The sequence below is a fragment of the Megalops cyprinoides genome, chromosome 3, assembly GCF_013368585.1.
Source record: "Megalops cyprinoides isolate fMegCyp1 chromosome 3, fMegCyp1.pri, whole genome shotgun sequence".
Classification (NCBI taxonomy): domain Eukaryota; kingdom Metazoa; phylum Chordata; class Actinopteri; order Elopiformes; family Megalopidae; genus Megalops; species Megalops cyprinoides.
Window position 1 is genome coordinate 15,265,703 of NC_050585.1, and position 19,763 is coordinate 15,285,465.

The 19,763-nt window shown below is 39.7% G+C and overlaps 2 protein-coding genes across 4 annotated transcripts; both read left to right on the plus strand.

Annotated features, from left to right (window-relative positions):
- The first annotated feature begins 250 nt into the window (after positions 1 to 250).
- lipt2 (lipoyl(octanoyl) transferase 2) lies at positions 251 to 1,174 on the plus strand. The gene is made up of 2 exons (XM_036524793.1): positions 251 to 718; positions 826 to 1,174. The coding sequence occupies exons 1-2, from the start codon at positions 274 to 276 to the stop codon at positions 1,080 to 1,082; spliced, it is 702 nt and encodes a 233-aa protein (XP_036380686.1). The 5' UTR covers positions 251 to 273; the 3' UTR covers positions 1,083 to 1,174.
- A 2,060-nt stretch (positions 1,175 to 3,234) lies between these two features.
- LOC118774802 (glucose 1,6-bisphosphate synthase-like) lies at positions 3,235 to 18,965 on the plus strand. Of its 3 annotated transcripts, none has more exons than XM_036524314.1 (15): positions 3,235 to 3,488; positions 3,808 to 3,921; positions 10,187 to 10,354; positions 11,466 to 11,572; positions 13,128 to 13,212; positions 13,478 to 13,561; positions 13,816 to 14,009; positions 14,124 to 14,313; positions 14,840 to 14,937; positions 15,463 to 15,643; positions 16,018 to 16,111; positions 16,385 to 16,514; positions 16,869 to 17,058; positions 17,635 to 17,768; positions 17,967 to 18,965. In XM_036524314.1, the coding sequence occupies exons 2-15, from the start codon at positions 3,820 to 3,822 to the stop codon at positions 18,067 to 18,069; spliced, it is 1,860 nt and encodes a 619-aa protein (XP_036380207.1). In that variant the 5' UTR covers positions 3,235 to 3,488; positions 3,808 to 3,819; the 3' UTR covers positions 18,070 to 18,965. The 3 variants fall into 3 exon arrangements, with proteins under 3 accessions (XP_036380207.1, XP_036380208.1, XP_036380206.1); XM_036524315.1 differs by lacking the exon at positions 3,235 to 3,488 and adding an exon at positions 3,579 to 3,700; XM_036524313.1 differs by lacking the exon at positions 3,235 to 3,488 and having other exon boundaries at positions 3,579 to 3,921.
- Positions 18,966 to 19,763: the final 798 nt, after the last annotated feature.

The following is a 19,763-nucleotide window of genomic DNA, read 5'->3' on the forward strand; positions in this document are numbered from 1 at the left end:
ACCGAAGGGGATTTTACGTAGAAGAAAACATATATGATGCAAGACCGAAACGCAGCATTAACAACCAGGGCAGAAGGCACGTGTTCACAAGGATATCTGAATCAGAGTAAAGTCCAAAAGAAGTGTTCCTTGGCATATATGGCACAGTCATAATTGTTTTGTTTCTAGAAATAACTGAGCATAAAATGGTCGCTTCTTATATCAATTATTCCAGTCAAGATTGGAACGGACATAGTATTTTATCATAGTTTAGCAGCGCACGCACACGAGAGAATGACATCGCGTAAAGTTGTGGTCAATGTCGTGAACTTGGGGCAGATTCCCTATGGACGTGCCTTACAGGTCCAACAACAATACGTTAGGCGACATCTAGATTCTTCGTCCCAGGATCTGAACACCTTGCTGCTGTGCGAGCACCAGCCGGTCTACAGCATCGGGATAAGACAGGCACTCTATTCTGCAGAAGAGGAACAGAGACTAAAGGATTTAGGTGCCGACTTCTACCGAACCAACCGCGGCGGGCTCATAACTTTCCACGGCCCCGGTCAATTGGTCTGTTACCCTATCGTCAATCTTGGGTGTTTTAAAAAGAGCGTCCGTTGGTACGTGTGTGAACTAGAAAGGACTGTCATCAGTTTGTGCCGAAAGTTTGGGATCAAAGCCTCCACTTCTCCGAATACTGGAGTGTGGGTAGGAGAAAACAAGATTTGTGCTATAGGTAAATGATTTTTTTTAAAGTAAAATCAGATGATTGCTAGCGCCTCCTTTCTTTGTATACAATATCCTTCTGTTTTTATTTATTCATTTATTTATTTATTTTTACAGGAATCAACTGTAGAATGTACATCACCTCTCATGGCTTGGCACTGAACTGCAACACAGATATGCGGTGGTTTGACAACATTGTGCCTTGTGGGATTGTGGGCAAAGGAGTCACTTCCCTGAGCCAGGAACTGAAACGAGAAGTTACGATTCAAGAAGCTATCCCAACTCTACTGGAATCTTTTGCTGAACAGTTTAACTGTAGTCTGTCATTTGAAGATATGATTATTAAGAATGCAAAGCCAGTTTCAGATAAGTAGGTACGTTGACCATATATGAGGAAATATGTTAAACAGCAATGCGCAAATTACGTGACTCATAACGCATAAAAATGGACATAGGTTATCATGACAACGCAACTTTTAGAAAATTTCTAAGGACATGGTTCGCAGTGATGTAGACTGTCTTTGAAGTTTTTGCAGAAACAAGAGTTTTGTATTTTCCATTATACATTAATTTTCATTAATAAAAGTGAAGAGAACATTGATCATCTGACGGTCCTGAGAATGTGTCGTTGTACTTCTCTCTGAATGTGTTATGAGCGCCATCTAATGGCTGTACACATAATTGCATGATGCCAAATTACTGATTCACTGATAATTTTGATCTCGCAGATTGTGATTAATAGACTTGGATTTTTATTTCAAAACGTTAGTCAGGCACGGTGCTATGGGGGTCCGTAGGGGTGCATTGCACCTCCAGACAGACCTCAGTGCGCCCCCAGTTGTCATATTATATCCAGATGTCTACATAGTATTTATGAATATCCCGATTGCTGTTGCACTCCTCTGTATTTTGTCCTGGCGCCAAGCCTGACATTAGTATTGGAAATGCTGCAGTATTGCTGTTTTAGGACAGTTTATTGCATACGTATTTTGCCTACCAGTCTTACTGAAATATGATTTTGTAATCACAAATATGCTTGGAATGGAATGGAATTAGAATGATAGGCTACTTCTCTCAACTATTTGTGATATTAACTTATTATGACACAGAATGTTTGTTGGCATTCTCAAGATATTAACTACATATTGACTGTAAGTGTGGTAAATCTTACTGGATCCTCATTATAGATTAAATTGCTCATACTTTAAAATGGTGCAACAAATCCATTATCTTGTGAAATGAATTGAAGTCCTTCCAATTAATGAATGATCCTGATTCATTTAGAACTCGTAACAGCTCATTAACCAAATAAAACAGTTCTGAAAAATATATATTTCAGGGTTTACAATAAAAAAATTGAAATACAGGAATAACTACATGTTAACAAAGGAAAATATGTGAGTACATTTACTCATGGCACCTGTGTCTTGGACAAATGATTTTATGCTACTGTTCCCATTAATTCTGACCTTTCAGATGCTGAGGAAGTACCAAAACAATGGCAAGACATTTTTGCTGTAGACAGAAACATACATAATAGCAGGATGTTGAAAGCACGCAATTAAAATAGTCTCACTATGGTAATTATATGTTATAACTCTTATACAAAAAGTTTCCTAACAGCACTCTTATTCAGAACAATATACAATGCATAATACATTCATATAGTAACTAGATAAAACAAGGATGAACAGAATGTGGGCAATGTCAAAATAATCAAAATGAACCAACATCAATATGCAAGCTAACAGTTGTGTATGCTGAGGAACACAAACTCTTATGGAAAAAATAACACCTCACACATCACAGATACAGAGGAAATCAAGTAAATGGAAGGCATTCATTTGAATGTAAAGGGGATTGAAAACAGGGTGTGGACATGCTAAAAAACTGGCAGTAAAGATAATGTTCCTGTAAGGATCTTTGCAGCAAAGGAACGCTGGAGGAAAAGATGGACTCCAGACGAAGAACAGGTAACGTTTTACTGCATGATGGCATAGGTTTTAATGTGCACAGAAACAAGAGGTCTGTAGTGGAAACTTGTGTTAGCTGTGTGAGAGGAGAAAAAGGCAGCATATATTTGTGGTAGGCGCAGAGAATGTAAAGTCCAAGAAGGGAGCCCTGCCGACAGAATTATTTCTGTGGTTTGACAGATAATTATTGCATTGTTCAAAAAGAGACCTGCAAGTAACAGGGCAATAGAACCAAAGAAATAATTTGAGAGAGTGGATTTTTAGCTGAATTGGAAAGGACAGTGATGGTCAAAGGAGTATCTATAATGAGTGGCCTTGTTTGTAGTCCTGATGACTCATTCCATGTAGATTGGGCAGAATTTGAATACATGCAAAAATTAATCTTTCAATCATTTGTTTCAAAACGAAATGTATTGCTCCACGGGCCATTCGGGGAAACGTGGCTGGCGGAGTAGTTTGTGTGAACTACGTTTCCCAGCAGGCAACACAAAGTCATTTGTGCTGTCAAAGAGAGTGCGCTACAGCGGGCTTTGCGCAGAGCGTCAAAGTACATGTACACAGTGTAGCGCCAGGGTTTCAAGCGGCAAGTATTCAAGCGGCCCTAGCTATTTCTTTTGGCTTGGGAGAAGGCGTGAATTACTTTGAGATGACTTAAATTGCTCTACATCTCAGTGTTTTGTGCTTTCGGGTTTTGTAATGTATGCAGGTGGTTAGTTAGCAAGCTAGGCAAGAAAGTAACGTTAGCTTCCTTAAACGAAGCTGCGTTGCATTCAGGACTGTCAGCGGTGCTGTTAGTCACCTCCAAAGGTAACAGGGTCCGTTGTGGTGTAGTATTAAGCTGCCTGCCTACCTGTCATAGATACATATATGGCTAACCATTTACATGTAACAGTAATGGGTCAGGTTTGGGGCTGTGACTTAAAGGTTGAAGTTTAATTAGCTAGCTAACGAAGTGATCGACTTAGCAACTAGTCGTCAGCTGTGTGCCAAGATAACTAGATGAAGTATCAGCTTGCTAGGTGGGTAGTTGCTAGCTACCTGTCAGTTTCTTAGGCGTTTGTAAATTTTCTATATCGTGGGCTACGACAACAGCAAAGATAAGGAATTGCTCCCTGTTTTCTGAAAGCTTGGAAAAGCAATGGGGGATCATATGGTGGATCTCAATGCAAACCTGCCGTGTCATTCAACTGGAGATTCTCAGCTGGACAAAGCGATATACCAATGGATCACCTGGGATAAGGTAGGCACGCTATCTTATAGCAATCAGAAACCCAACATTTTCTTGGTGGCGGCAAACTAAATGTTTTATCATAAGTGTTGCGACCTATAACTGGATGGATCTGCAGCTGTAGTGGGCACAGTACAGGGTAGGTCATTTAAAACTAATCTGCATCTCACGCGTTTGTTTAGCTTCTAAATCTGATGAATATTTGTGAGCGGACGACAAATTTAGCTTACCTTGGTAGATAATTATAAAGATAGCTTGACGCTGTTCTGTTATTCCAGGTGAAATGGAAAGGCTGCCAGTAAGTACCAAGAGTGCGCACTGCGTTCTTTTCCTTCTCGACGTGTATTTTACTTTTCAATTCTTATGCCTTTGCCAGTTTCCTGAAAAGCTGGTAAAATCCGGACAATTCTGACGAAAATTGGCAAGATCACAGGGGGCTATCGGACTGCTCGATTCAAAGCCCGTTTATTACCGATATGTCACATGGCATTGACGCCATATTAGATTCTGTTGTATCAATTTAAAACAAAAATTCATAAGTAAGCAGCATTAAGTCGAGTCATGAAACCCATCAAATTTATCACATTACACGGACATTTTTTGTAATTTACACTTGCATGTCATCGCCTTGACTCTGAGGCTTTGACATGCAACTTTCACTAATTTCATCGTTGATGTGCCTGGAAATGTTTCTTTTTTTTCCTGCATGATACAAAAATGGCCTCCAAAAATAATGACTTTATGGTGGTATCACATAGCAGATGAGAGGCAATACAATAACCAGTGGTTGTATCAGTTTGCAATATGTACAAATACATTCAAACATATCTAAGTGTGTGTCTTAATTTCTTGATGATAACCTAAGAAAAAGAATCAGTAGCCATCAAATTTAAATCAGTGTTTATAGCTATTATTGGCTGTGTATGTAACCCAGTTCATCATCTCATACATTTGATTAACAATATCTTTGTAGAAGCCTTTACTAAAGCTATTTGTTTAATTTGTGCATGATGAGGTGGGCTGCTACGTGAGACAGTTGTACTGCAGCCTTTTTAGAATGCTTTAACATATGAACACATTTTTTGTAAGGACTGATTTGGGTGACGGAATATGGCAGCTGTAGGTCATGTGATATGGTAGGCAATTCCCGTGGTACTTGACCACCTTCAAAGTTGCTTCTAAGCTCTGTTTTAGTTTTACTTCTCATTTTCATTTTGGTCATGATAGCTTTGACATTATCTTCATGGGGGTGGGGTGGGGGGCATTATAGTTGCCAGGTTGTACCTAGGAAATTAGGTATAAAAGCAGCATGCCAACTTATTGCACATTTTAGTTCATTAGAGATACATGTCATGTGTCCTGTACATGTTTATTACTTGTAGTAGCTAATCAGGTAGGTGCATTTTTGACAAAGACAGAATATACACATGTTGTTTTTATTTGTCGATGTGTATAAAAACCAATACAACACAGCAATATTTGTAAGCTTGTTTCTCTGAAATTCTGCTCCCAGGCTTATTGGTATACACTGGTTCTCCTGATCATTGTATGGGCTTGTATAAAAATTGCTAACTGAATCTTCCTACCTAACAAAAATATGTTGCCATATTGCTTAGCCTCTGTTCATTATAGCTTTCAGCTACTCATGGTATGAATCTCATAATAAAGCAACAATAGTAACCTTTCTAAAAATGATAATAATATTTTGGGTTTGGAAGACTGCTTAGGTAGGAAGATATATGAAAAAGGCTACTCTTCCCTCACATACAGTTATGTCCCCCTTAATTGGGACAGTTCAATTGCTATTTTTAATTGCAATTGATTTCCTATAGTTTCCATCCCAGCCATAGTTGTATCAGTGAATTTGTGGCAATGGTCTTACGGGCAACTCAAATCAGATCCCTAGGTTGAAGTTCATGCCTTGGCTTGTGTCATTGAGACAAACGGTGGAGAATAAGCCATTATTAAGGTATTGGCACATGTTCTACAACACAAAAGAGAGTGATATTTATGCAAAAAACTGAAAAGCATTTAATGCTGCTTGGAACACCACACATGAAATGACTACTGAAATCACTCAATGCAGTGAAATATTAGGGCTATGAAATGGTGCCCTATCCCTGCACATTTAATCTTGGACATTATGACGTCTCTGGCATAATCTTGCATTTGTGTCTGGACTTGCTCCAGGGTCCTTTGTAATATGACTCCCAGATAACTGATTCCTGGTTTCTACTGTTGACCTCTCTATGGAAAAGGTGACACAACTTGACACTCTGGCTTTTGCCGTAGATCTTAGTTGGACAGAATAATTTCTCAGGAAGGAAACCCCATAGTGTTCTTCTCTGAGATATTAGCATGGCTAACAGAGATGCTTAACAGTCCTTTCCAAAGTATGATTTCAAGTAGTTTCATTAAGGTAATGTATTTATACATCATGGTTTTATTTACCTGTCTCTGCTCTAGAAAAAAAACACTAGCAAGTGCACATCTTAAGAGCATGTATCTGATTATTTAAGTGAAGTTTTTGAGTCCTCTCTGAAGCAACAGAAGACTGCATGTAAGGACTAGCACTTGCAATTGAGCCCTATAGCTGTGGTTTGAAACCAGCCATGTCATTTGCCAGGGCTGACTGGGATCCGGCTGCAGGGACTGGGACGGGGAGGTTGGCTGAGGCTTTGTGGTGTCACTGCTCTTGAGCACCCTGTGAGTTGCCTGCAAGTTGCCTGGATGATGTCACGGATGTCAAGCCATGCACTCCTGCCAGACCACTCTCCTCTGCAGCCTATGGTTGCTTTATCATCCCCCTCTGAAAGGGTCCATCTCAAGTCTCGTCTGTTCTGTACGCTGTCCCCCCAGTGGTGGAACGCTCTCCCCACCACAGAGAGAACTGCTGAATCACTGACCATCTTCTGCTGTTGGCTAAAACTCATCTCTTCAAACTGCATCTTGGTTCAGCTCACACCAAAGCCTAAACATTTGTGCTATATCCTCAAATGCATAATTTGCTGTACCCTCAGACTTACTCTTGCACCTAATGTGGCACTTAACAGAGTATGACATCAGACTGTCATCTTCTGGTCTTAGCTTACACTCTTATATTCTTTTGCAGATTGCTCTGGAAAAGAACATCCACTAAATGACTAGATGTAAATGAGTTGTCTGTCCTCCAATGAGCACCCACTCCACTGTAGTGCGCTGTGTGATCTGTAATTTGAAAAACAGCCCTTGGCTGCACGCGATTGTATTGCAGGATTGCATTCTTCTTGCTCCAACGCTTCTACGCGTGTACAGAGGTTGTAGAGGTGAGATGAGGGTAATGAACTATAGGCAGTTCCAAAACAAGGTTGCATGAAGGGGGAAAGCAGAGAAAAGAACAAAAAACAGCATGTAAAAATAAAGGGCAAAATAAGTGTAGTGTTCCTAAAGGTGGGGGTTCATTTCTTATTTGATCTGCCTTTTCACCAAATTCAGAGTCCCTCTAGACATCATAAATGCCACATTTTGTAGGTAACTGGTTCTTAAAATTCAGTGTTTTGATTAATCCATATACTTGTCCCAACCCTATAAAAAGAAACTGCTAAGGTAATCTCATTTCCTCCAGAAATGTCCATTATTTCAGCAAGGCATTGAGAGACATTACATAAACCTCTGACGCACATTAAAGATCAGAACAGCATATTGAGGTTACTACAAAATTCCAGGTTCTTAGGACACGTGGGTGTAAATCCTTTGCTGAACAGCTGACTGGCATTTTTCACCATGACTCCATCTTTTATTTGTCTCTGGAGTGCTGTAGAAGACAGAAAATTTGGGGGAGAAGTTTGTTGATATTCCTGTCACAACAATGTGGCACATGTTTTAGGGCATGTTTGCCTTGTGGAACTTACCTTTTGAGAAGTTTATTGAGAATTGTGGTGATATCGTTGTTAACACAAGCTAAAGCTTGATGTCTTTTGGCTTTCATAGTCCACAGCGATCACTTTTTAAATTTTATATACAGAGAACAGTAAGATGGCAAACTTCCCTTTAACATCAAACAATATTTTGGCTGAAAATTCGATGTATATTAGCACATTGTGGTCCTTTTATTCGATCGGTTATGGGATAACAACAGATGAACCTCTCTGAACCTTAAAAAAAAAGCTAATTGTATATAAAGCAGATTCTATTTCAAGTGAAAATTAAATACTTGAAACACTGAAATTAGACCCTAAGGTCACTGATGGCAAAACGTACATTTTCTCCAAAGCCATTTTCCTGCAGACATTGCTAAGTGTTACGCGTGGTGTTTTAGTCACCCCGGGGTCATATCCATGTCACTTTTGACCCCAGTGGATGTAGTGTGTCAGGATATATTTTAAGAGTTGGTGTTTGTGTGTGTCTCTTTGTGTGTAGGCTGGTATAAAGTTTGTACACTGTTACTCCCTCTTCTGTAATGTAATGCATGTAGCTTAATACACGCTGGGGCTTGACACACGATTGACTGACTGACTGATTTCATTTTTTGTAGTATTTAAAACATGCTTTGAATTACAACAAGCTGTATTGCAAGATAAGAAATTAGTATATTTATTATTTGTTTTTTTCTTTATTTCTCTTCTTCACCTTCTTCTGTTGCACAGAAAATGTCATGAGCGCTTAGTCTTTATAGGCCAGTTGCAGACCACTGGGCCTCTGAATGAATGGTCCTACCATGGTCCTCTGTGATAAGGCTGCAGTGGCTGGCTCAGTGTATCTGAGACATTAGGAGCATGTCCATGTGGAACACTACCAACAAATGAAGCTGGCTCTAGATGCCTGAAGAAGCATATCTCATTGGCACACGTGCAAAGTGCAAGTTCAGACGTTTTGGCCAAGAACCGTCTGCCCTTGCACTTTGCACATGCACTTTACGTCTAATTAAATCAAGTATTTTACCATCTCAGCATTTTCCAAAGCCTCTATTTCTTATTTGTGTGCGAGCGTCTTTTGTTGTCTGTTGTAATCTTCTGTCACTCACCTTTTTATTACCAATCAGCCAAGCATTGGCTTCTTGCTTTTCATTTAAACTTAACGGAAACCAATGCTGAACAATATATGATTTTAGTCTATAAATATTAATGTTGCCACTATGTATGTTGAAGTGGTATTGAGCACTGCTAACATCAGATAGCTTGCCCCCCCTGCTCATATGCCTATGCTTTGGCTGAGAGCAGCTCTGTGGGGTGTTTAGCTTCGCAGGGATTTATAGGCACAGGATCTGCCTGACCTCCTCTCTTAAATGTCAAGATTCAGCAGAGGGCTGGCAGATTCAGCACCATACTTCTCCTGAGCTCATGAACTCTGAACTCCTAGGAAGTAGCACTGACAGAACCACTTAAAGTCTAGGTTAGAATCTGATTGCTTAATTGTTGATTAGATTGATTGAAAACATTCAAATTACTACACATTTGAATGAATGGATTTAGATGATATTAAACACATAAAGTACCTCCTGTGAGCTTTCTGAGGTCAACATTGCTGTAATCCAGACAAGCAGCCCAAAGTACATTTAGCAAGAGGCTTTCATTTTTTCTGTGTGTTTTAGCATGATTAAAAAGCCCTTTTTACCTTAATAATTTCATTGCTAGCAGTAACCATTGAGTAGATGCTTTTGCTTTCATAAACTGAAAATGGAAGTATTTTGCTTTAGTTCACACATATTGCACAGCATTCTTGAAGGTGTTATCTTTGCTTAATTTTATATGACTACCCTTCAAGTGGCTTTGGGCCAGATTAAGTCTAATCATAATGTGTCTCATACTTAATTTTAAGTAAGATTTTTTAATTATTGTAACTTGATTCAGTCATTCACAAAAAAAAAAAAGATGAATATGGCGAATTGCCAGAAGTGTTGAAGATTATGTACTGCAGTGCCCCTGAACTGTTCTTTCAACAGCAATCAGAGTTAGAAGCATCTGGAAAAGAGATTTAGAAAGAGATCTAGAAAGCAGGAAAAAATTGACCCTTTGACCCTCCGCTTGCCAATGGTCCTTGAAAAGTTCACTCAAAGGATGTATTAAGCAATTTTCCTCTTAGGTTACGTAATATTCCAACCCCCCATAAACAGTATTGCTTACTCCAGTGAACTCTGTGTTTCCTCAGCACAGGAAGCTGAAAAATATAGTGTTTTGACATTGAAGTAAATGACTATTAAGAGAGGCTCCAGGACTGAGTGATGTTTAGGTTTGTCCCTGTTTTCTGCCACTTTGAGGCTGTGTGCTGACACATGATCCTCTCCTTGTGTTTTACTCAGAACCCACGGACGAGGGCCCAGATCGAGGCCCTGCTGAAGGATGGGCGTCTGGAGGAGCTGCAGCGCAGGCTGTGCTCCAGGATGTCCTTTGGGACAGCGGGACTGCGGGCGGCCATGGGAGCTGGCTTTGCGCTCATCAATGACCTCACCGTCATCCAGTCGACGCAGGTCAGCCCCCTGGACTAAGTATGGATAGTGCAAGGCAGGGTCAGGAGATAGGGTGACAGCATCTGGTGCCGAGTCAGTCAAAATCCATACCATTGTGGCTTCAAGTCTCTTCCGGTAGAATTTCTTGGAAAGTCCTGACCAAACTAACAGCAGCATCACAATTGCCCAGAACAGTAAAATCAGCCCAGCTGCTGACATTCATTCTCATTTTCACTGAATTGAAATTTTTTGAAATACTGATAACATAATCAGAACTGGAAATTTAATAGGAAAGACATCAATGCATTAAATTATACTGCAGTGAAAACAAAGAAGGTTTAAAAAACAATTGTCTATTTTTGACATCATGTCTGCATAGCATTCTACAGCTATGTCTTTTTCAGTAGTGTTCAGCCTGTTTTTTGGAACAAAAGGTGGAAATGCCAGTGAAGACCACTGGTCAAAAAAGAAATTAGGCCAGACCTATCAGCAGTGTAAAGGTGGAGTTCTTTATCGACTGCTGAAGTATCCAGTTACAATTACCCAATGCTGGATAAACACAGTTGTTGAAGTTTTTTTTCCAGTGTTTTGGTATCTTTTTGGGCATCTTTCATCTTAGAATGCATCATCTTAACAAGGTCACACATTAGTCTGTGGACTTCTTAGAATTGAAAAAATAATTGGTTTCTTTAAAGAACCTAAATTAACCAAGCAGATTTTATTGTAACGCCTTGAAATTTGGAATGGTGTGAAACAGTCGAAGCCTGCTCTGGGTTCACAGAAATTCTCTACATGCTTAAGCAGATACCTGTTTTTTTTTTTTTTTTACATAAGCTGCAGTTACACAATCTAATCCTAGTCTGAAAAAAAAAACAATTGTTAAATGGTTTATTTATAGTTGATTATAGTGACCAAAACAAGAAACTGAACAAAAAAATTGAAACTGAGCATGTGAAATTTGTGATGCTGTGAAAATTAGAAAATATTTTCTTCTGAAAATATTTGAAAATTGAAAACCTGAATGTTAAAATCACAGCTGCTGCTGTTGTTGCTGTCATTCCATCCTCTGTGCATGGAAGGTACTGTGAAACTGCGCTCCGCGTGTTTGCTGTCGTTTCCCCCGCTCCCACAGGGCATGTACCGTTACCTGGCCAAGTACTTCCCTGACCTGGATAGCAGAGGCCTAGTGGTTGGCTATGATACACGTGGACAGGAAGCCAGCAGCTGCAGCAGTGAACGGTACCGCACCCCTTCTCCACTCCCCCCTCAGCTGCTCTGGCTTGACAGAATGTGGGTTGAGTTGGTTTAGGATATAACAGCTGTAATCCTCTCAAATTAACCCTGCCAGAGTGGTAAAACATACCAGCCTTGAATCACTCAGCCTTGAATCCCTTCCTAAATTCTTATCCAAAACATTTTGTGTGTGTAAATCCATTCCTTAAATGGCTTTAAAGTAGAGTATGAGGGAAATGCACATTTGCTATTGCTTGAAGGTTTTTAACTGTGTAGAAAGATTTTACCATGTACCCTGAGAAATGTCTTGCCACTAACTGTTACTTTGGTGGTGGGTGCATCTGTGAATTGCGAATTGGATATTATTTATCGAAGACTTCTGAATCTAGGTAAACTGACCACATTGAACCGGCCTTTATGATGATGAAAAGCCCTTACAGTACATCACAATGAGGTGTTATATATAGACCCCCGATATTGTAATTGTAAGGCTGAGTTCAGTATTAAGGCTCCTGACACATCAGATTCATTTTTAACAACTGTACATGCAATTATTAATATGTATAATTCAATTGGCCCTGAATATATGAATATGCGCCTGATTAACTGAACATGTAATGCAAGCAACATAGGGATGCATGCAGTAATACTAGTCCTGTGGACAAAGTATTCCCTGACCATCACTTTTTCACAAGACAAGCAAATTCAGCAGAGGTGTGCAAGTGCCATGCTTCTAGCATGAAGTGAACATCTCCTGATGTGCTTTTTGTCCCACTTTGTGCCTGTGAATTATGCTATTGTGCTTGAAAAGGTGCTAATTGGTTGCATTCTTGATAGGTTGTGCCCGTGTTCAACAGGATTATGGTGGTCAAAACAGATGGCTCCAATGGAATCATCGATTGCATTCTTGGCGTACTTTCAAACATTTGAAACTGTTGACATTCACTGTCAACATTTGGAACTGATTAAAACAGACAATGGAGCTGGAGTGATATAACTTCAAAGAGCTCACACAGATACATAATAATTCTGCTGTGAACATGGATATTGTATTGTCTCATTAGCTACCAGTCAGCAGGCCACCCAGCCTTTTATTAAAGATCAAATGGTAGTCATATGATTATGTTTGCTGTAGGTTCTGATCAAAATACAACTGTAAATTTGTTGCAAATAGATCTCTTTAATTTCTCTTTAAATTGTACCAAGGGCCAATAAAATGCAGAAATTAACCATATAGTTAATAATCAACATGTATACCTGACTGGATCTTGACATTAATTTGAAATTTTGTAGAAAAAGGAAATCTATTACAGACTTTGTAAATTGTGAAGTGTTCTGTTGAACAGACCACATTACAGGGTTAATTTATAAAAACATGTCACTCTGTCATGGTGTAACTTAATTCATTTATCACTTTGATTAGATTTTTGTTATCATGCACCATAAGTCCAACAAAAACCTTTGCCTGATATTTTTTTTCATAAATGGTCTGATTTGCAGGTTGCTGTCTGGTGAACATGTTGTGGCTTGCTGTGCAGTAACCAGATTCTTTTCTCTCCAGACTCGCAAAGTTGACTGCTGCTGTCATGCTTTGTAAAGATATCCCTGTGTATCTCTTCTCTACTTACGTACCAACCCCCTTTGTGGTAAGTCTGTTTGTAACAATAAGGTTAATGGATGTTATTACCTTGAGATACTGAGTTTTATAGTTGTGGCACATTATGGCAGTTTTTTATTTTTACTTCTAATTGCTAAATGAGACCATACGGCTGAAAAAAAAAAAATGTATGTAAAGTATGTGTGTAAGTCATAAACCAGCGTGTGTGTGTGTGTGTGTGTGTGTGTGTGTGTGTGCGTGTGTGCGTGTGTGCGCGCGCGTGTGTGTGCGTGCGTGTGTGTGTTCCACTGCAGCCGTATGCTGTGAAAAAGCTGAACGCAGCTGCAGGTGTGATGATCACAGCCTCACACAACCCTAAGGAGGACAATGGATACAAGGTGCACTGCAGCTTTGCGCGTCACAGAAAATCCATTAACCTGCTGCCTCATGCAGTGCCGTTCATCTCAGTTCACATTGTCCTTTACAATGACAGAATGCAAGTCTTCTTCACATTTGCATGACACACTGTAATGTGTTTTACAAGAGTAATATTTAATAATTAACAATAACCCCAGCACCCTCATTGTATTTGCCTATGCAAATGGATGCTTTTGATGGGGAACTCATTGAAGATCCTGACTGGTGTTTTCAGGTCTACTGGGAGAATGGGGCCCAGATCTCGTCACCTCATGACAAGGAGATTCTCAAGTGTATCGAGGAGAGTGTGGAGCCCTGGAGCGAGTCCTGGAATGAGAACCTGCCCGATCATAGCCCCTTGAGAAGAGACCCCCTGGAGGACATCTGCAGGTGTTACATGGAGGAGCTGAAATCAATCTGTTTTCACAGGTAACAGAACTTCACCTTTTCAATGTCAGAAGAGATATCTTTCATTGCCATTAGAGCTCATCTTCAATGCTTTTGCTGCCTTAATGACAAGTTTGCCTGCTTTCGCCCACGCAGAGAACTGAACAGCAAGACGCCGTTGAAGTTTGTGCACACTGCCTTCCACGGAGTCGGCCATGATTACGTCCAGCAAGCTTTCCGAGCGTTCGGCTTTCCTCCTCCCATACCCGTGCCGGAGCAAAAAGATCCAGATCCAGAGTTCTCCACTGTCAGCTGCCCGAATCCAGAGGAAGGAGAGTCAGTCCTGGTGAGTGCCATAATCTGTCCAATTTCTGCTTTGTCTTATACCAGTCAGCCGTCTTTCTTCTCATGGTCTCTGTTTATTCACAGACATATTAAATTGTATTTAAATGCTGATAGAGGTAGGTGAAGGTAAATAAATAATTAAATCTGAATAACACATTACATCTGAATATGGGTAAATGTCCTTTTCTGAAGAACTGTATTAACTAGTCTGAAGACGTACAATTAAGCTTAAGTAAGTCTAGGTATGGTTCCCAGATGGGGAACTGCAACTGTATCCTTGAGCTGTTTCCTTTCAGTTTCAACAGGAAACATCCAGTTGTATAAATGTACACATCAATTGTATGTACCGTATGTCTCCCTGAAAAGGACATCAGATAACCAAATATATCATGTCATGTATATGTCCCTGCATTCTTCTGCTTTATAATTTATTTAAATAGATCATGCTTTCATAAGCATTATACACACTCTCAGCATTGCATTACAATGTCTAGACAACTGTGGTGTTACTCTTGGTGTCATTATAGGAGCTCTCTCTTCGCCTGGCTGAGAAAGAGGGGGCCACTGTAGTGCTGGCAACGGATCCTGATGCCGATCGCTTGGCTGTTGCAGAGCAGTGTGACAAGTATGTTAGTGTATGCCTGTGTTTGTGTGTTGTAATTGCAAAGGATGCTCTGTAGTGGTTGTGACCTAATAAACTGTAGACCCCCAGTGCAAAACTGGTACAAAGAACATCAGTGACAGGGGTATGGAACTGAGCCTGTGTGCAACCCATTATGTTTTACTGTACAGTCTGGAGTATGAAATTTTATGGACATTGATAGTATTGTCCATGTCATAAAAACAAGTAAAACCCCTAGTATCGATTCCTGCTAGAGATCTATGCCTTTTACAGTGTATTTCCATCTATTGATTTTCACTGATACACCAATAAATGTCCCTTCAAGAGAAACAAAAATAAAGAAATCAATCCCACCGGTTATTTTAATCCATCCAATAGCGCAGTTAATGAGTACAATTATCTTTATGATCATCATTATCTCCAAGATTGTAAAGGGATGATTTTCAACAAGTTGTTGACCTGAACCCTTTTTTTTCTTTTACTCTTCCGTGTCCTTCCCTCACCCCTTCTCACTCGTTTGCCGTGAAGCTCTCGGTGGAGGGTATTTACAGGCAATGAGCTGGCCGCTCTGCTGGGCTGTTGGATGCTATTCAACTGGAGGGAGACACACACTGACCCAGCCGATACCCAGAGGGTGTATATGCTGGCCACAACGGTGTCTTCCAAAATCCTCCGGGCCATCGCGCAAATGGAAGGCTTCCAATTTGAGGTAGACTTTTGACAGATGAGCTCAATAAATATAATGAGAGAAACTGAAGGTACTAGGTAAGGTACTTCAGGTAATGGGAGTACTTAAAGTCAATGAATATTTTTCTACAGGCAACCCTCTAAACTTAGTGATGGACAGGGTGTGACATTTTATAGTACACATTCGATATAATAGGTTATTCTTATGGATGTTGTAAGACACTTTGATAGTATTGTGTTGATTTCATTAATGTCTACTCTACTAAAAGTTCCATTTGTAGGAAGAGATGGAACTCATTCATATTATGAGCTTTGCTGTGTTTGTTTAGGCCATATATGAATCACTGTGTTTTTTTTTTAAGTTACTTATTTAGCCTGATCTGTATGTCATTCCAGGAAACATTACCAGGCTTCAAGTGGATTGGAAATAAAATCCAAGAATTGGAAAAGAAAGGCAAAGCGGTGCTCTTTGCCTTTGAGGAGTCCATAGGTATGCTCAAGCTGTGATGAAGCTGTACTTGGAATATTAATATTAATTATTTCTCTCCTTTTAGTGGCATTATTTAGAGTACTGCATCATGAGCAGTGTGGTCCACCACACAATATTGAACTGTGGCCTGTAGAGGAGTCTGAATCACACACTTTCTGTCATGGAACATAATGAAAAAGTCTTTTTCCTATTCTACTGTGTAGCCCTGTTGAGACATAACCCTCCCAAATATGCTTGTACCCTGTCTGTGTGTCATGTGGTTCGGGGGTTCAGGGTTCATGTGCGGCAGCATGGTCCGTGATAAGGATGGAGTGAGCGCAGCAGTTGTGGTAGCTGAAATGGCAGCCTACCTCAACTTGAAAAATCTCACTCTGAGCCAGCAGTTGGCTAACATATTTGAAACGTGAGTTTCATGATTTTTCAGACAATTCCATCTTCTTTCTTTATTTACAGTATGAAGAGAAGAAAAATAAATGAAGTTATTTGATACTCTTTCTTTTGTTGTTTTTTGACAGTAATTATACTTTGAAGGCAACAATACCCCTCAGCTGGTGTAAAATTTCTGTAACACTTATTATAAGCTGGCATGTCATTTCTGTCACACCTTGAAGGCTGGTATGTCTGTAACACATCTGTAACAGACTTTGTAGAATGGTGTGGCGTTTCTCTAGTACAACATGTAGGCTGGTGTTTCATATCTGTAACATACCTTGAAGCCTGGCTTGATTTACTAACTGCTGTACCCAATGTGTTTCAGTTATGGTTCACACATTTCAACAACATCCTACGTCATCTGCCACGACCCACCTACTGTTAAGAGAATATTCACTCGTCTGCGTAACTGGGAAGGTGAGCCACAATACCCAAAGTCCTGTGGGGGTTACAGCATTTCAAACATCAGAGATGTGACCACAGGATATGACAGCAGCCAGCCCAACCTGAAGTGTGTAAGTGTATTGTGTGTCGTGCCTTAACATGTACTGTGTATTGAACATTAATGGATAGACAAACTCAGGAAAATAAATGTTTTATTTTTTACTTGGTGTTATTCTCCAAAATATAAGGCATCTTGTGTTAGCTCATCTTGTACTTTGTGGGTTTTCTTTCTCTAATTATGAGAAATAAAGGGAAAAGATTTTTTTTCTCTGTATATATTCATTACTTTTTGATTCTTTTAGGTTTACTATCTGAATGGCACTTAATATAGGTAGTCTTGAAGAAAAGTCATTCCTGAACATTGATAATGACTTGCTAACAAATCATGCCCTGGTGGCTTATCCTACAATGATTTGTTTGCTGTCGCTGTGCTTATAGGGAGTTACGTATGGCCTATTAAAACCACTACTGTAAAGCTTTGTTGTTCCCTTTTTAAATTATATTCAATTTCTGAAAGGACATATCTCTGCAAACTCCATTGTATGCAATTATTACATTGAGTGAGTGAGTGACTCTGTCCAATGTAGAAAATGGGGTCATGCAGGACCCTTATTTCACTCTTACCAGTCTGGCACTTCCTCTTGTAGGTGCTGCCTATAACAAAGAACAGCCAAATGGTGACCTTCAGCTTCCAGAATGGGATTGTGGCCACGCTGAGGACAAGTGGCACAGAGCCCAAGATCAAGTACTACACAGAATTTTGTGCACCCCCTGGGAAGAGGTTAGTGCCTGGGGCCAGAGGACCAGAGAAGTTGATGGCTTATTGACAGGCTCTCCCATGATGTGATGTCCCTCTGATCGCACTCACGGGTGCTTTCAGTGAAGGTCACTCCCTGAATATAGGAGAAGCAAGCCAGTGGAAAATTAGTACGATTGGCTTGCTGTGAAGTTTTAATGGCTTTTTTTTTTGGATTCTTAGGGACGTCTCCAGCATGGAGGAGGAGCTGTGCAAGGTAACAGATGCTCTCGTTGAAGAGTTCCTTGAACCACACAAGAACAACCTCATAAAGCGATCCAGCTAAGGGCAGAGGTGCCGGTGCAGTAACAGCTCATTTTATCAACCTGCTTTCATTTCATTTCCCTACCAAAAGCATTTAAATGACAAGTCCTCCTGATGTTCCCGATTACTGTGAAATGTAGCGTTTGCTGTTTTGGTTTCTTTTCGTGTTGCAGTGATTTATCATACAAAAGAGTTTTGCTGCGGATTTAAAGTATGTTCTAGCCTCCGTGTGTTGGGATGATTTCATTTCTAGTATGTGTCATAGGATTCAGTTTCATGAATCAGACCTGGTATGCCACCACTTGATTGCCATGTCTTAAAAATGACAGGGTTTGGACAAACTTTCTTATTTGTTTGCATAGAAATAACTGAGGGGGCAGATTGTGCTTTGGCTAACTGAACCATTTGGAGTGCAGGACATACATACAAGGCAAACCTTTTTTTCGTTCATGTTTTTTGCAACTTCAGACATTGCCCACAGAGTCCCTTGGAATAAAGAAAAAGTCACTGTTTCATCTTGAAGCAAACACATGCCTTTACTTTGAGTGTGTCTTTCCAATACACTGCAGAGCCAAAACTGTATACATATGTGTAAACCTGCAACAAAGCTTGCAAGTTTTTACTTGCAAGTTTTTGCCACAAATTACAGCTTCAGTGGCATCACAGACACTGATGACCCGTTGCTATGGAAGAACACTGACTGATTGGTCTCTTTAAAATGCTGTAGACAATCTTCCATCATCTGGTAATCGACCAAAGACAGTTTTACTGAGTAATCAAAAAAGCCCAAAGTAGTCAAGAGGAGCCCTCTAGGACTGGGGTTTTGTGGGGTGTCACCGGTCTCAACCTTATATTTTCTGAAATGGCTTTCATTGTGAAGAGTTAGAAAAAACGCGAAAAATAAAAATCATTTTAACTGTACATTTTAGCCATGGTTGGCATAAAGTTGTTTTAAAGTGAAGATCATTTTAAATTACTTTCTTGCCTTCTCTTCACACAGGCAACTTATGGCTACAACTTTTCTTGCACAAAATATATAATCATGATGATTGTCCAAAATAATGTGTAATAACAATTTGTGCTATGTGCATAAGTTTTTACGTGGATGAAACTGCATTTTGTGGAGTGAAATAGAGTTTAGTTGAGAGTCACTGCTATAGTCCATTGGTTCATCTGCCCATGTGTTCATTGCAAGCTGATTGGTGTTTCCTGCCCCAGTGCTCCCACTGTGTGAATTCACATAGTCATGAAATGTTCCAGGCAGTCATCGAACATGGCCTTTCCAGCACTGAACAAAGGTCTTGTGATTTGTACTGGAGTGTAGCCACTGCTCCAGAGACTGCAAACGATTAAGTTAGTATAGTTAGTCTAGTGTATTTTACTTCTTTAAAAGCACCTTATATTATGCATAATGTGTGCATAATATGTCAAAAGTCTTCATTTTGTGTTTTTAATTTTCCAAAACTAAAGATATTGTGTTACTATTATGTTAAAGCCATTTGTTGCTGTTTGGGCACTTCATTCATAGTACACTAAATATAAATGTAAATTTCAGAATATTTATTTATCTTATGTGAATATACAATACTTTGTTTTTGCACATTATTATTTTAGTACAATTATGGACCATTGTTTATCAAAATAAATATTACTATGTAGGCAGTGGCACATAATATTTTTCAATACCAAATATTTTCCGTTTTTTAAAATTTCTTT

Coding starts and splice junctions, on each gene's coding strand:
- lipt2 (XM_036524793.1), top strand. CDS start 274: ATGACATCGCGTAAAGTTGTGGTCAATGTCGTGAACTTGGGGCAGATT. Junction 719..825: donor AAACAAGATTTGTGCTATAG/GTAAATGATTTT, acceptor TTATTTTTACAG/GAATCAACTGTAGAATGTAC.
- LOC118774802 (XM_036524314.1), top strand. CDS start 3,820: ATGGGGGATCATATGGTGGATCTCAATGCAAACCTGCCGTGTCATTCA. Junction 14,938..15,462: donor GTTGCAGAGCAGTGTGACAA/GTATGTTAGTGT, acceptor TTTGCCGTGAAG/CTCTCGGTGGAGGGTATTTA. Junction 17,769..17,966: donor TGTGCACCCCCTGGGAAGAG/GTTAGTGCCTGG, acceptor TTGGATTCTTAG/GGACGTCTCCAGCATGGAGG.